Genomic DNA, 15,198 nt, shown 5'->3' with positions numbered 1-15,198 from the left:
GTATTTGTCTTGCGCAGTTTATAACATATGTCATCACATAGCGCTTAACATAGTAAGGTATAGACCAATTTAAACAGAAAACCCAACAATGCAAAGTTGCTTTTGGACTCCCTCTGTGCAAGCGGTTGCAACGGTGGGAAGGAGACAAACCCCCCTTCCCAAGGGAGGGGAGGGATAAAAACCTCAGACAGAACCAGGTTCAGGGAAGGCAGCCATCTGCCTCGACGGGTTGGGTGAGAGTGGGGATGGAGGGTGGGGATAGCAGGATAGCAGATAGAGAGAAAGCAATAGATACTGGAAGCCCATTCTTTGGTCAGATGAGACCATAGTAAATTTGTTTGACTTTGGACTGCCACAGTTAATGCATAGTCCCGACAGTGAGGTGTGATTATATGATGCTGCATGAGGGCAAATGGTGTTGGGTAGATGACATTTATAGATGGCATCATGAATGCCTGAGGATATACCAAAATACTGCCTGGCAAGATGGCTCCCAGTCTGCAGAAGCTTGGCAGACAAGGAACATTGCAGCACGATAACAATCCAGAGCACACTGCCAAAATCACACAGGTTTCTAAAAAGGAAAAAAGTGAAAACTATGACCCAGCCAGGTATCAGACTTAAACTGAATAGGTCACCTTTAGAATATTTTTAAAAAGTAGAGCAACATAGTCCCTGCAACAAAGACGTGCTGAAAAAAAACTGTCTCCAAAGAATGGAAGAACATCTCTCCAGAAATCAGGTATCCTCCATGTGAAGGAGGACTGATTCTGTCATCGATTTCAATCTCAGTTGTGAAAGATGTTCTGACTTTTGTTGCATTTTGTGGTACATCTATTCTGTTAATTTTACATCACAAACTCTACAGTTCACTGTAGAATTAAAGCAATTGTTGAGAGGTCATACAATGTAGAATCGTTTGACATTTAGGTGATATTCCATAGGGGTGCCTATGTGATTTTTCTTTAAAAGAATTTCAACATAAAAATTAGAAAATAGTCAACACTGAAGAAACAAATAATAAGTAATAATTAAAGAAGTTTATGGAGCAGATTTGTTTATTTTATTAACAATAACATTATTATTATTAACAATAATAATAAATTTGCAAAATCTGTTTTTTTCCCTTTTTTTTTTTATAATACCATTTTGTAAATTACACTTCTACTTCTATTTTATATTATCCCTTTTCATGACATACAGCCAGCCTGTAGACTGCCTCTAAGATGACAGCGGAATCAGTGCTTTTCTAAATCACATTGCTTTAATATTTAATCAGCTAAACTGTAGCTTGAACTACCTTTTTAGATTACAAGTTCTGTTTGAAAGTTCTTATCTTGTTTCACATGAATTATAATTTTGGTTTCAATACTGAATTTCAATGTAGATTCAATGCTTCTGTGTGACAACATTTTAATGTTGTTTCAATCAGATTTTGCAATCTGAGTAAAGCCAGCATACAGACACTCATCTGTTTATTCATTTACCTTTACAAGGCTGCTTGTCATGTGGCCTAACTGGCTAACTAGCTATTACTCAGCATGGTGTTGATTCTAGCAGTGTGAGCCAGAGAAAGATTGTCTGTCTTTTTGGTCTGCAGATTTGTGTTTTTCCCTGAGGAATATCTTTACAAATAAAACATTAGAAAGTAACTCTGAATGAACTCATTAGCTGCTGTCAGCACAGTTGATTCTGAGTTAGCTAGCTAGCTCGCTAAGTAGCATGTGTGGCACCTGTTAAGCCAATATATATAAAATGCTAACTGGCTACATTTGATAACAATTGCCAAGCTTGAACTCTATAATACTAAAACATTTCATAATATGAAGCTGCTCCAAAATGATAACTCAAATTACTGTTGAATTTATATATTTAATATAATATTTCACACAAATATCTAATTTGATATATATTTATCTAATTAACATTGAATGCCCTGGGGATTCAATAACAGAAATCCTCTTTTTCCGTTTCCCAGCAATAACATCAAACACACAGCAGGGTCTCATTACAGAGTCCAAACACTAGAGCTGAAGCTGCTACCTAGATGTCAGTTCAGTGCTCCAATCGCAATAATCTTTCTCAACAGGAAACTAAGAAGCCTAAGGTAATGTGACACCGGTGTTTTAAGAGTGCGAGATAAATGGAATAAAACCAATTGAAGGTGGCATTATCATTAAAACACAGCAACAATGTAATCGGAAAGAAAAAAGAAATGTATTTTCTGCAATGTGAGGAAAAAAACAACTAACTTGTGATGCATTAAATATGGAAAAGGAGGAATACAGCATCATTAAATATGTAGACTACTCAATAAAGAAGGGTGATGCTTCATCGTTAATTCCGTCTCCTCCTCCAGCAGTCTTGGTTATGCTGTCAAGGGTCTGCTTCTGCTGCATGACCAGAGCCCCACACAGGCTTAATAGGAAGTGTTATGACGAAAGCAATATCCATAGAGACAGCTCTGCTCACTCGCTCACTCGCCTGCAGACGGACCAGCAAGCATCTCTGAAGTGTGCATTTATTTGTGACCGTGCAATTGATTAAAACATCAGGCGTTCTCCCTCCCTCAAACAAAGCACAAAATCATTATCACCCTATAAAAAAAAAATTCTAACTTCAAGCGCAACTTCCACGCTCCCTGGCTACACAAGAAGCCCTTTAGAATCAATAAGAAAATCGATCAGTCTTTCCAACAGTCAAATTAGGGTTTTAGGCACCACATTGTTATTTATGGCGAGGAAAAGGTCATGCAGATGTAATTACGGACTATTTTGTCATCTGTCTCAACAGTGCCATCATGTGTCCATTCAGCCACAGACTAAGAAGCACAACCCTTTGTCCCTCAATAGGCACAATCTCCTCCAATAGGTGGATGAAAGAAAGACTTAGTGGAAGACTGAAATTGGCTGGACCTCAAAACATCCACGTGCTGACGATAAAAACGGCGATTTAGACACAAAACCTGAACATATAGTTACAAATCAATGTAAAAATAAACATTTAACTCATATGGAAGGTTCTAATTTTACACAAGATAGTTTTGGGTTTTTTTCTGCTGCAGAAAGCTGCATTTCAGGAAGCTCAGCAAGCATCTTTCTCCTCAGTGTTTCAGTTTATAGTAATTAGTGTTAAAAGTGGCAGTCCCAGGGTGCTTCTCTCCTGGCTGGCTCCGTCACATGAATCACTGTGCCACCTTCTGGGATTTATGAAAAGACCACCAAACCGTCAACTCTCAGCATCAGCATTGCCACACTTCTCTGCACTCATTACTGTTAAAACACGGAGCAGATGCTGTGCAGCCACCTGTTGGAGCACAGTGTCTCTGTTTACAGTGCAAATGGAGACGCAACACTGGCAGGTTTGATCATCTTCACACTGGCTGACCTTTCTCTTCATTTAAAACAATAGATAGGCTTGTTTAAAATAATCACCATTACAGAGACACATTGCGGTATTAAAATTCGTCTGATACGGTCAAAGTATCAGCCTCATTATCTTACCTTTCATTTGTGTGAAGAGGGGATGCAGTGAGGATCGCTCTCTGTCAGAAGTCCACTTGTCAAGAAAGATATCTCTCCGACCTCTCTCAACTCCCTCTTTTTTTTTTTTTTTTTTTTGTTCCCTCTCTGTGGCGTAGAGGGAATAGGAGTGCTGCCACAGGTGGCTGGAACTACATATGCAGCGGCCACATTGACAATTTGGTGTACACTGCAAAGAAAGGCAAGGTAGCTGCTGCGCCGTTTCAATCCAGCACAGCAACATGTGGTTGCAAAAACTGTTTAATTTATTCTCTCCTCCTCCCTCTGTGTATGCTGGAGTTTCAGAGAGAGAGAGAGAGAGAGAGAGAGAGAGAGAGAGAGAGAGAGAGAGAGAGAGAGAGAGAATGGGGGGCAGGGGGGGTGCTGCGACAGGGTCCAAACATCCCCCTTCCCATCCTCATTCAAAGCATCAGCACCACCCACTCACTCCAGCCTTCGATGACGACATGATCCATTCAGGTATCCTTTTTAATAGCAAGAGATCAGTGTGCACGACATGCACTGTAACATCAGGAGCAAACAAGAGGGAGAGGGAGTAACGCACACCTCTAATCTCTCTGCTGTCCTGTCTCTGATGTTATTGGAAAAGCCCTTAATGATTTAAATCCAGCGTGGGTGTTCGGCTGTGTCTGTGTTTTGTGATCACTTGGTTTGATCCATCTGTTTTTACTGCGGGAGGTTACCATGACAATTAATATGTGTTTGCAAAGCCATTTTGGCGTAGCTGTGAGGAAGTAGATGGTGTCTGTGCGTGCATGCGAGTGTGTGTGTGTGTGTGTGTGTGTGTGTGTGCGTGTGTGTGTGTGGGTGGGTTGGCTGAAACTCAACATCCGCCTCCAAATTGAATTAACCTGCAGCCAATAAAACTCCCTCCCTCCCTCTCGCTGTCTATCTCTTTCTCAACCTCTCACACCCTCACTTCCTCTCTTCTCTTTCTGGAAACACTAAGAAAGTTCGAGGCAAATTCCACTTATTTGTTTTGCAACTAACAACAACTGAAAATACCAACAGCTTGGTTAATCATCTGATCTCTCTGATATGAGATGGCATATTCCAGCCTCTGAATTGATAGTTTCCAATCACAAAAGGCAAAAACGGGCAATTCTCAAATTTGAGAAGCTGAAAATAGAGAATGTTCTTTAGTCTTTGCCTTAGATATTACTTAACATAAATTAATGGACTAACTAAGTGATTCCATATGCCACACACGGTAGTTAAGCATGTTATCAACTTTAAATTATTATTATTATTATTAATAATAATAATCACTTAGCTGCAGGACCTCACCTCCTCCCTGTGCAGGTGGGTCTACAGCTTTTTGACCAGCAGACCACAAGTGGATCAAGTGGGGAATCACCTGTCCCCCTTCATGCACCCTGAACATCGGTGCTCCCCAGGGCTGTGTGCTGAGCCCTCTGCTGTACTCATTGTACTCTAATGACTGCCTGTGCACATCAGACCTAACACCATCATTAAGTTTGCTGACGACACAGCAGTGGTGGGTCTGATCTCCAACAACAACGAGGAGGACTGTTTAATGGAGATCACCCACCTGGAGGACTAGTACAGAGACAACACCCTCCTCCTGAACGTCAGCAAGACTAAAGAGCTGATTGTGGACTACAGCAAGAAGCAGCAAAAGGCATACCACCCACTCAGGATCAGCAGGACAGAGGTGGAGCGAGAGGAGAGCTTCAAATACCTGGGTGTCAACATCACGCAGGACCTGACGTGGTCCTGTCACATCAACACCCTGGTGAAGAAGACTCGACAGCGTCTCTCCTTCCTCCGACACCTGAAGGACTTCAAGCTTCTTCTCAAGGTGCTCAGGAACTTCTACACCATTTAGAGTGTTGTGGCTGAGAGTATCAGCACCTGGATGGGCAGCAGCACCCAGCAGCGCTTCTTGGCCCTGAGGAGGGTGGTCCGCTCAGCTGAGCGCACCATCAGAACCACCCTCCCCAACCTGCAGGACAATTACACCAAACGATGCAGGTTAAAGGCCAGGAAGATTGAGAGTGACCCCACCCACCCCAGCCACAGACTGCTCTCTCTGCTGCCATCAGGGCAGCGTTACTGCTGCCTGAAGGTAAACACAGAGAGGATGAGGAGGAGCTTCTTCCCTCAGGCTGTCCGCCTGCTGAACCTGAGACAATAGACCCAATAACAATCCAGCCGGTCACTTTGCACTTTGTATATATACATGTATATAGTGTTATTATTTTCTTTATCTATTCCATCTCCTTTTGCATTGTTTAAAAATTAGATTTATTTATTTTTGCTTATTTTTTATCCCTTTCTCTCTCTCTCTCGCTCTCTCTCTCTAAATATATGTATATAACTGTGTTTGTGACCAATAAAGGCCTTGAATCCTTGAATCCTTACAGTTTTGGCCTGGGTTTTTTGTTAGTTTGTTTTTACAGTCAACATGTACATTTTTCCCCATGATTTTTCAATATATAATCTGTAATTCAACAAATCAGGGAAATCCTTGTAAAATAAAATAAAATAAAACAAGAAAGAAAGTACATTTGTAAAAATACAGACGTTTGATGTGGATGTTATCTGAAAGTTTCCTCTCTTATGCTTTTCTGGCAAACATGTAAATTAATAATTTTCTGTGATTTTACTAGTTATTAGTTGTAAATTTAACAAAACAGGGGGAAAAATGGTGAAATAACAGTTAATTGTTCAAATACTTTGACTCATAAAGACTGGTGGTAATTGAAATGACCACACACACACAATGATGGTTGAGAAATTATCATGAGGAAACTAAATCAATACTTCAGATGGCAGCAGACCAAACTGTTGAACACAGATCAAAGCAAATCCAAAATAGAAAAATTATCTCTTCATAAAAACAGAATCTGTAATATAGTTGCTTTTTTTTCATGCATCATACTCCTTCAATGAATTGTAACATACCTTTTTATCCAGCGGCTGAGTTGATCGATCATCATGTGTGGTAGGTGAGTTAGTTGACTACAAATGCGGTTGCAATGCTGTGGTGCCTTCAGGAATTGAATTGAATTTCATTGAATTTCCCTTCTGGGATGAATAAAGTATTTTTCATTTTCTTTTTCATTCAATAGGAATTCCTGAGCGTAAATGAAACCGCCACTTTCACAGTATCACGCAAAGAAACAAACAAAACACGTATCTTAAAATAGTCGACAAAGAATACAATCAGTTGTGGTAAGAGGTGTAGTAAAAACGTATTTTGCGAATGACGCCTCAAAATGCGCCCCAACATAATGCTTAACAATAGCAGAGGTTGTGAAATTTCCAATTCTCAGCCACTCGGTTGCTTCTGTTGAGTTAGTGCGTATATTACCGATTATTCTGGCTCTTCTGAAGGCATCACGAGTGGTCCATCGGTGACGTTTGGTTCAGGTCGGGAGAGCGGGACGTCGTTGACGCTGACTTCAAACTTTGCCAGAAGTGTTGTTTGTCTCGAAAGAAACTCCACGGTTAACGTTAGAAAATGTTCAAAGACTCGTGGACGCCTTCAGTGGACCTTCAGGAGGCTCCAGCTCCATCCACACAGGTAAGTTTTACAGGTGACCAACAGCTCCAAAACTAACGGCAAACACGGGCTAGCTAACAAACAGCGCTCCTCGCCCGTTAGCCGGCTAATTGAATGCGCTAGCTTACTGATTTGACGGCTTTTAATGTGATTAACCTCATTTTGTCTCACCAGTTTGATCTCCCCAACAAAGGAGATCAAGTTCGTGGCCGCCGTAACATCACAGAAGATGTTAATGGTAACTTAATTTGTCATGCCTTCATTAATATCTAAGCTAATTTATTTTAGCGCTGACCTGTGATGGCGCGTTCATGGTCCCTTGGTGGTGTTTCCACCTGTGCAGGCAACCTCATGCCGGACAAGCTTGAAGCTGGGGACTGGAGAGGACAGGCGGACAAGGTGAACCTGGCTGAGGAGTCCCTGCTGAATAAAATGATCCGCCACGCTCTGGTGACGAACAGAAACCAGGTGGAGGTCCTGCAGGCGGACCCCACCTCGCCCCTGTACTCCGTGAAGACGTTTGAGGACCTGAGGCTGTGAGTCCGAGATGTAACTGCGATTTGGATCTTAAGTTGTTGAATACGTTTATTTTATGCATTTATCATTAACAGGACACCTGAGCTGCTGAAGGGTGTGTATAACATGGGTTTCAACAGACCATCCAAAATCCAGGAATGTGCTTTACCTATGATGCTGGCACAACCGTGAGTCGATTTACAAACCTTATTTATTGCAGAAACATTGAGGTCAAGTTAATTCACCTGAATTTAAACACATGGGATACTTTGTAGATTCCCAAAGGGAAATGGCAGCAATTTACATTAGACAAAACACACAACTTACAGCTGGGGCTGACATGAAGTAGGTACGAAAAAATCAGGGCAGTAGATTTAAGACATGAAGTTTCCTTTTTTTAAAAAAAAAAAAAATGAAGAAGGTATGGTGATGTTTTTCTGGCTTCAACAAATTGCTGGTTGTGTACAGTTGTGATTAAACTAAATGGGCACCAAGCCTGAAGATTTTCTGAAATTCATGGGCATTTTTATGATTGGGAAAGTTCTTAAGTTCAAAGCAAATGCAAAATATAAGAATCTACACTAGTGGCCTCAGACTTTTGGACCCTATTGTATATATTTTGTTTCAACAAAATTATTAACTTGACAATTGAAGCTCACTTTTTGTTGCTTTGCGACATTATAGAGATGAAAAAAAAGAACAGTTATTTCAGGCATTCCACAAATTGACTGAAAATTAAAGTTCATTGGAGCCCTATTGAAAAATGCAAAATTCTGGGTCAAGTCACTCTTGACTTAGGCCATTTCTCAATACTCAAGTACGCAAGTCCATACTTGCGTTTTCGTGAGTCTGTACGCAAGTATGGACTTGCAAGTACGGGAGAACGCATCGCCGTTAATGTGCAATTGGGACAGCAGCGTACTCAATGACGTCACCACCTCGGCCCATCTAGTCTGATGATTTTTACCATGAAAAACAATGAAATGAAATGAAATACAATAACACAGCTCTGCTTATTTACATTTTAATAGATATACAAAAAATATGTATACCTTTTGAGGTTTCTAAGATCATTATACAATCTTTATTAAAGCTATTTTTTGACAGCAGTGTCTGCTCAAACAGGTCAGATGTTGGAGGAAAATGTAATTTTGGCTTCAGCAATTGACATTAGACAATTCATCTTTGGAATACAGTTGAAAAATTTTACTTGCAAAAAGTACTTAAATACACAAGAACTATATATAATAAACAGGGTAATTTTTCTATAAGATTTCATTTTATAACTGGACAAAAGTCTCTTACAAAACATATAACAGATGAAAAACATTGTGCCTCTCATCCTCCTGGTGTTCTTCAGTGGAGCTGGAAATAGCATTCTGCTGAAGATGCTCCGTCAGAAGGTCCAGGATGGAGCTGCTCATGTTCTGGGGAGTCTCCCAGTTCAGTTCAGACGTACTAAGACAGCGATCGAGTACACTACTAATTAAAAATAAGAAGTTCCAACATTAACTTAAACTTCTTTTAAATCGATTGTGAGCAATGAACACATTTCACTGTGAGGACAAAGTGTGACCGCTAAACTACGTATATCCCTGTTTAACCACTACGGAACCATCAGAGCCAGCGGCAGACTTCAGAAAGTCTTGCTGTCCTCGGGAGCTACTCTGAGCGCTGACCGCCGTCACAGCTGTCAAACCGGGACACTCACATCTCCGAAATTGAAATTTTAAGCAGGCTTTATCGTGATAAAATGACCACAGATTTGACATTTATACCACTACTTTCTCACCTAAAATAATCTTAAAACTTCATTTTGTGTCACAATAACAATAGTATTTACAAAAAAACTTGTGTTACTGTTGAAAATTTTCTCCTTGGCTTTTGCCGCTGGTTGATGCGAAATGTATTCTGGGATACTTGGCTGTCTGAAGTCACCACAAGTCCGGTCTGATGCAGACTCGATAATGTGGGCGGAGCGAGAACTCATCCGGGCATTTCATCCCTACTTGGTCAGATGCGTACTTAGAATTGAGACAGTACTTGGTCTCCGACTGATGACGTTTCGCAAGAACGCAAGTACGGACAAGTATGCATATTGAGACATGGACCTAATAACTTTCTTTAACTGTTTTTCATTTTTCATTTTGGTAATATCATATTAAATAGTTGCCATATTTTTGTTCTAGTTCTAGTATAGTTTAATGGCTGAAGTATGAGAATACATTTTACTTTACATACCACTGACACAGACATGTTTTATGTAGAATGGAAAGCTAATTGTAGGCTGGATTTCAAACAGAAGTCGCACAGTACAGCTAATAGGAAATTTGGCGTAAAGTAAATAGGTAGTGGCTGCAACTTTTTTGTTGTTGTTGCTGATTAACCTGCATATTATTTATTTGCTGTGTAAAACATCAAGTATCAGTGAGAAAGTTAATTTCATGAGATGTTCTGTTTTGTCAAACCAACAAATTTTCATTTTACTATAAAGCCAATAAAAACAAAACATCTCACATTTCAGAACGTGCAACTAAAAAATGGGGCATTATTCTTCAACGATTAAATACGTCATTATGCATACTAGCAGATCATTTCAGCACTGAAATGAACTGTAATCATTGTCCTACATAATGTCCATAAACCCATAACAATAGGTCCTTTTTAAAATCCTTCTGTAACTTCGTCACATCGTGTTTGCCTGTGATTTATTCACTTCCTTATTTGTGCACTTTCTCTGCTTCAGACCTCAGAATCTGATCGCACAGGCACAGTCTGGCACAGGTAAAACTGCTGCTTTTTCTCTGGCCATGCTCAGCCATGTAAACCCTGCCAATAAGTGGACTCAGGTAAGCAGAACATCTTCAGAGACTCAGAGCCAGCTGGTGTTCCTTAATCATATCCTGAAGTGTACTCAGCATTTCAAACTGTGTCTTTTAGTGCCTTTGTATCTCGCCAACGTACGAGCTTGCACTGCAGATTGGTCAAGTAATTGAGCAAATGGGGAAATTTTGTCCAGATGTGAAAGTGGAATACGCCATTCGGGGGAACAGACGTAAGACTATGACCATAAATGTAATAGGGTTATTCCATCTCTAATCATCAGAGGCTTCTGCTCGAATATTTCTGATTTGCTTGAAATTCCTTTTATCATAGCCTATGGACATTTAAAATGGCATGTGTGAAATTTTAACGGGATATATCAAGTACTTTCTGAGATTTAACTTGTTTTTTTAAAGAAATTGCCTATCAACTCATGTTTTTCACACATTGTTATTTGAGGCTGTGTTTAAATGACAATATTTGAAAAACTATTACAGAAAAAAGGAAATTCTCACTTCTATTTCTTTTACTGCCATTGATTCAGAATCTGCAATATTGAACAAGTAGGTCAAATATTCTCTTATCTCGGAAAAATATTTGATATATAATTGTAAAATCTCATTTTAAAAAAAAATTGTTATTCATATTTTATGCTATAGAATTTTTAGGCAAATCAGAGATGGTCGAGAAGAAATTGATTTTAAAAAATTGATGATTTGACAGGGAATGACCCAGCTTCTGTCGGAAGATTTTTTGGTGATGAGGTTGCCGTATTTCTACATGACTGTCTGTGCTGTGTTCAGTGCTGCGAGGTGTTAAGCTGCAGGCCCACATTGTCATTGGAACGCCGGGCACAGTCCTTGACTGGTGCGTCAAGTACAAGTTCATTGACCCCAAGAAGATTACTCTGTTTGTTCTGGACGAGGCTGATGTGATGATTGCCACACAGGGTCATCAAGACCAGAGCCTCCGCATCTATCGGTGGGTTTTGCTTAGAGAAAGGCGTAATAGTAACAGTTTTTATTTTGTCATGTCAGCGAACAAGATTTTATGGTCACAATTATCTTCATACTGATGCAGACAGCTGACAAAGGACTGTCAGATGCTCCTTTTCTCGGCCACCTTTGAGGACTCTGTGTGGAGGTTTGCAGAGCGAGTGGTTCCTGACCCCAATATCATTAAGCTGAAGCGGGAAGAGGAGACTGTAGATAACATTAAGCAGTTCTATGTGGACTGTAAGAACAAGGAGGACAAGTTCATGGCACTCTGTGACCTGTATGGGTGCCTCACCATAGCACAGGCCATGATCTTCTGCCATGTAAGTCAGCTGTTTTTATCACAAACTTAATTATGATAACAAATGACCATGTTTCTTTATTGTTTGTCAGTTGACACTGATAGTTAAACAGTTACTGGTATCAACATGTGAATTGTGACTAATCAAGTGCTAAAGTAAGGTCCTTCAATATTATTCATTAATCTATACTTACTTGGATAATTTATTGTAAACGGTAAGGTTAAGATCCTTCACACACACACACACACACACACACACACATACATACATACATACATACATACATACATACATACATACATACATATATACAATAATATATATATCATTATAGAGATGGCGGCGTGAATGGACGCAGCGGCCCCTTCAGGAGACAATGAAAGTGAACATTTTGAGTGTCTTGCCAATCCCAGACGTTCATTCCACAAAACTTGCAGCCGACAGACTTTGCTGAACATCAGGGCAATGAACGTTGCTAAAATTGCAGCACTTGGTTGTGATCTAGACATACAACAGCAACACAGAGTCTGATTGGAGACTACGCCGGCAGTTACCCGAGAGAGAAGGAAGCGCAAACGATATGAATGTAAACAAAGGAGGAGGAAAAGAGCCGAGATCCATGCTAGGCTAAAGGCTAACCCCTCCAGACCAGCAGGGTCCATGCTAGGCTAAAGGCTAACCCCTCCAGACCAGCAGGACCGTCCTCCTGCTCTCCAATGTCCGCTCCCTCGATAACAAGCTGGACGAGCTACGTTTGCTGAGAGAAACCCACAGAGAGTGGAAAGACTGCTGTGTGTTTGCTTTAACAGAAACATGGCTCCATGACAACATCCCAGATGGACATACAGCTGAAGGAGACGACATTATGCCGGGTGGACAGACAGACAGCTAGTTCTGAACTTTTCCAGAGCCGCTGAAGGAGCAGGACACTGAACACTGTCAGGGCCTCCTCACACCCTCTCCATGAACTGTTTGACCTGCTGCCATCAGGCAAACATTTCCGGAGCATTAAAGGAAGAACCTCCAGACTGATCAACAGCTTCATTCCACAAGCTATCAGAATGCTGAACTGCTGATCCGGATATGCAAACACTTCTTTATTTAATTGCTTTTAGTTTTTGGATCCTGAAGAAACGCTCTCTCATCAGCATCTCATAAGACAAAAATTAAAATTAAATAAAAACATTTTTTCAATTCCAGATACTTTCACGTGACAATATGTGTAAAGCTGTTGCCTTTTAGAAGTTCACTTTTACTGAAACTTTGTTTCTTCAGACTCGCAAGATGGCTTCTTGGCTGTCTGAACAGCTGTCCAAAGAAGGACATCAGGTGGCAATGCTGAGTGGGCTAATGACAGTGGAGCAGAGAGCTGCTGTCATTGAACGCTTCAGGAACGGCAAAGAGAAGGTGCTTGTGACCACAAACGTGTGCTCCAGAGGTAAGAAAGATTACGACTGACATTTTGAGATGAAAACCTCTTCATGCTGGCAGGTGAGTATGAATATCTCAGCACCTGTTTGTGGTCATGTGGATTACAGGTATCGATGTGGAGCAGGTGTCACTCGTGGTCAACTTTGACCTCCCTGTGGACTTCAGCGGAAATGCTGACAATGAAACATACCTTCACAGGATTGGCCGCACAGGACGCTTTGGCAAACAAGGGTTTGCTGTCAGTATGGTGGACAGCATTCATGGCATGGATATTATCAACCAAATTGAGTCGCATTTCAGTATGTTCTGTTGTTTTTCAGTGTGATTATATTAAACAGAACATAAATCCACATCCTAACTGCTTTTCTTTTCTCGCACAGACAGGAAAATCAGAAAACTTGACACACGTAATCTTGAAGAAATGGAGAGCATGTTGGCCTGAAAGTTTCTCCCCTCAACTGGAGCAGGTGGATGCATTACCTCAAATGTGACTGTAGTTCTTTCAAGGGTTCGTTGTTTGCAAGTTATTGTTTACAGATGCATGCAAATGTGGGTTTGCTAAACTTATTTCACAGCACTAATTTGTGCCAATTTTCTTTTCACTTTTTGTTTGTTGTGTCTGATCTTGATTGTTTATTTGTCACCTTAAAGCTTTAAGCGGTGTCTCAGAGAGACTATAAACTAACCAGTAGCTGTTAAAACAGCATGTAAGAGGCATGATTATTGTTTGCAGTGTTGTGTTTATTATTAACTTTGAATTGCTGTGGTATAAAAGACTGTCTCATCTGTAGATATGTGCATGTTTCATCAAGGTTGAGTGCCAAATAACTTGAAGCATTTTAAAGTTTAAAATGCCTAGTTTGCTGAAAACTTAATTAGACTGTGAAGTCAGAGCTGTTGCTCGGTTTTTTTGTCAGGAAAAAATATATATTGTCACATGTAAAGCCTGTTAAGACTGTTTAAGTTGAAGTGCTGTGTTTGCATGTCAGAGGGCAGCTTTTGGCCCCTTTAATAAAGACCTTCATGTGGGATGTATACAAAAGAATGAATCAGTTGCTCAGAGCCTTTATTTTACATGTAACTATGAAAATATCTCTTGAGAGATTATACAGTATGTTGAAAAGATTAAAAAAAATCTTTATGTGTAAGAAGTTAAAATCAGTCTTAATTTTTCTGCCAGTTTTATCTTGTGGCTCCGTTCAATCAGATAAAATATGAAAGAGTCTTCGATGCATTTTAAACACAGTTTCCTCCTTTTTGCATTTCACATTTTCTCCATTTGGGATAATAACTGCACACTTGCAAGAGTGATTCTGTTTAAATCTGGCTTTCATGCTACACACTTTGAAATCAGTAGATGGTAGTGCGGTAAAATCTTCATACGTACAACCAAGTGCATCATTATGAACAATTTTATTTGGCAGATAAGAACCACAATGAAAAAAAAAAAAACAAGAATCTCTGATGTCTCGCTTTGGTATTGAAAGCGTATTGTGACCATTACACAGCTAATTCTTTTTCTACATCAGAAAATGGCAGCAAATCCAGGAGCTTATTTTGTCTTTTGCTTGAGAGTGTGATAATGGAACTGCCTTGTGTTTTCTAGAGCAAAAAAGGTTAGTGAACTGTTCTGAATGTGATTTAGTCAAACATTTATGCATGTTTGAAGATTATTAACTTTGAGTCAAGTATGTTTTTCCTCCAAAAACATCCTTATGGAGCTCCTGAAATTCTAATATATATGTTAAAAAGCATTTTATTGTTTACACAATGCAACAGAATCAGAATCTAAAATTGTCTTTTACTGTGGAGAAAAGTAGATTCTTTGTTTGTGTACTGAAGGCCTGAAGTTATTATACTGTACTTGTGTAAGCTGCAGATTTGGACCATGTCTGACTTATACATCCATGTTTTTAACTCTGATTTAATAGAGAGAAACAGCAGATTAGTATGAAACAGCAGATTTTAAACTCATACCCATACATCATTCTGCACAAAGTCAAGTCATAGTGAATGTGAATGAAAGGGGGCGTAAATACCACCACACAGGCGGCAAAACA

At 40.0% G+C, this 15,198-nt stretch overlaps 1 protein-coding gene across 1 annotated transcript; it reads left to right on the top strand.

Annotated features, from left to right (window-relative positions):
* The first annotated feature begins 7,029 nt into the window (after positions 1–7,029).
* On the top strand, positions 7,030–13,580 carry ddx19a (DEAD-box helicase 19a). The gene is made up of 11 exons (XM_008293087.1): positions 7,030–7,092; positions 7,246–7,321; positions 7,415–7,607; positions 7,683–7,775; positions 10,334–10,436; positions 10,528–10,642; positions 11,214–11,391; positions 11,491–11,728; positions 12,983–13,145; positions 13,246–13,437; positions 13,519–13,580. The coding sequence occupies exons 1-11, from the start codon at positions 7,030–7,032 to the stop codon at positions 13,578–13,580; spliced, it is 1,476 nt and encodes a 491-aa protein (XP_008291309.1).
* Positions 13,581–15,198: the final 1,618 nt, after the last annotated feature.

The sequence above is a fragment of the Stegastes partitus genome, unplaced genomic scaffold (assembly GCF_000690725.1).
Source record: "Stegastes partitus isolate 25-593 unplaced genomic scaffold, Stegastes_partitus-1.0.2 Scaffold20, whole genome shotgun sequence".
NCBI classification, from domain to species: Eukaryota; Metazoa; Chordata; class Actinopteri; family Pomacentridae; genus Stegastes; species Stegastes partitus.
Note: the sequence above shows the minus strand (reverse complement) of the source record. Positions and strands in the feature narration are given on the sequence as shown.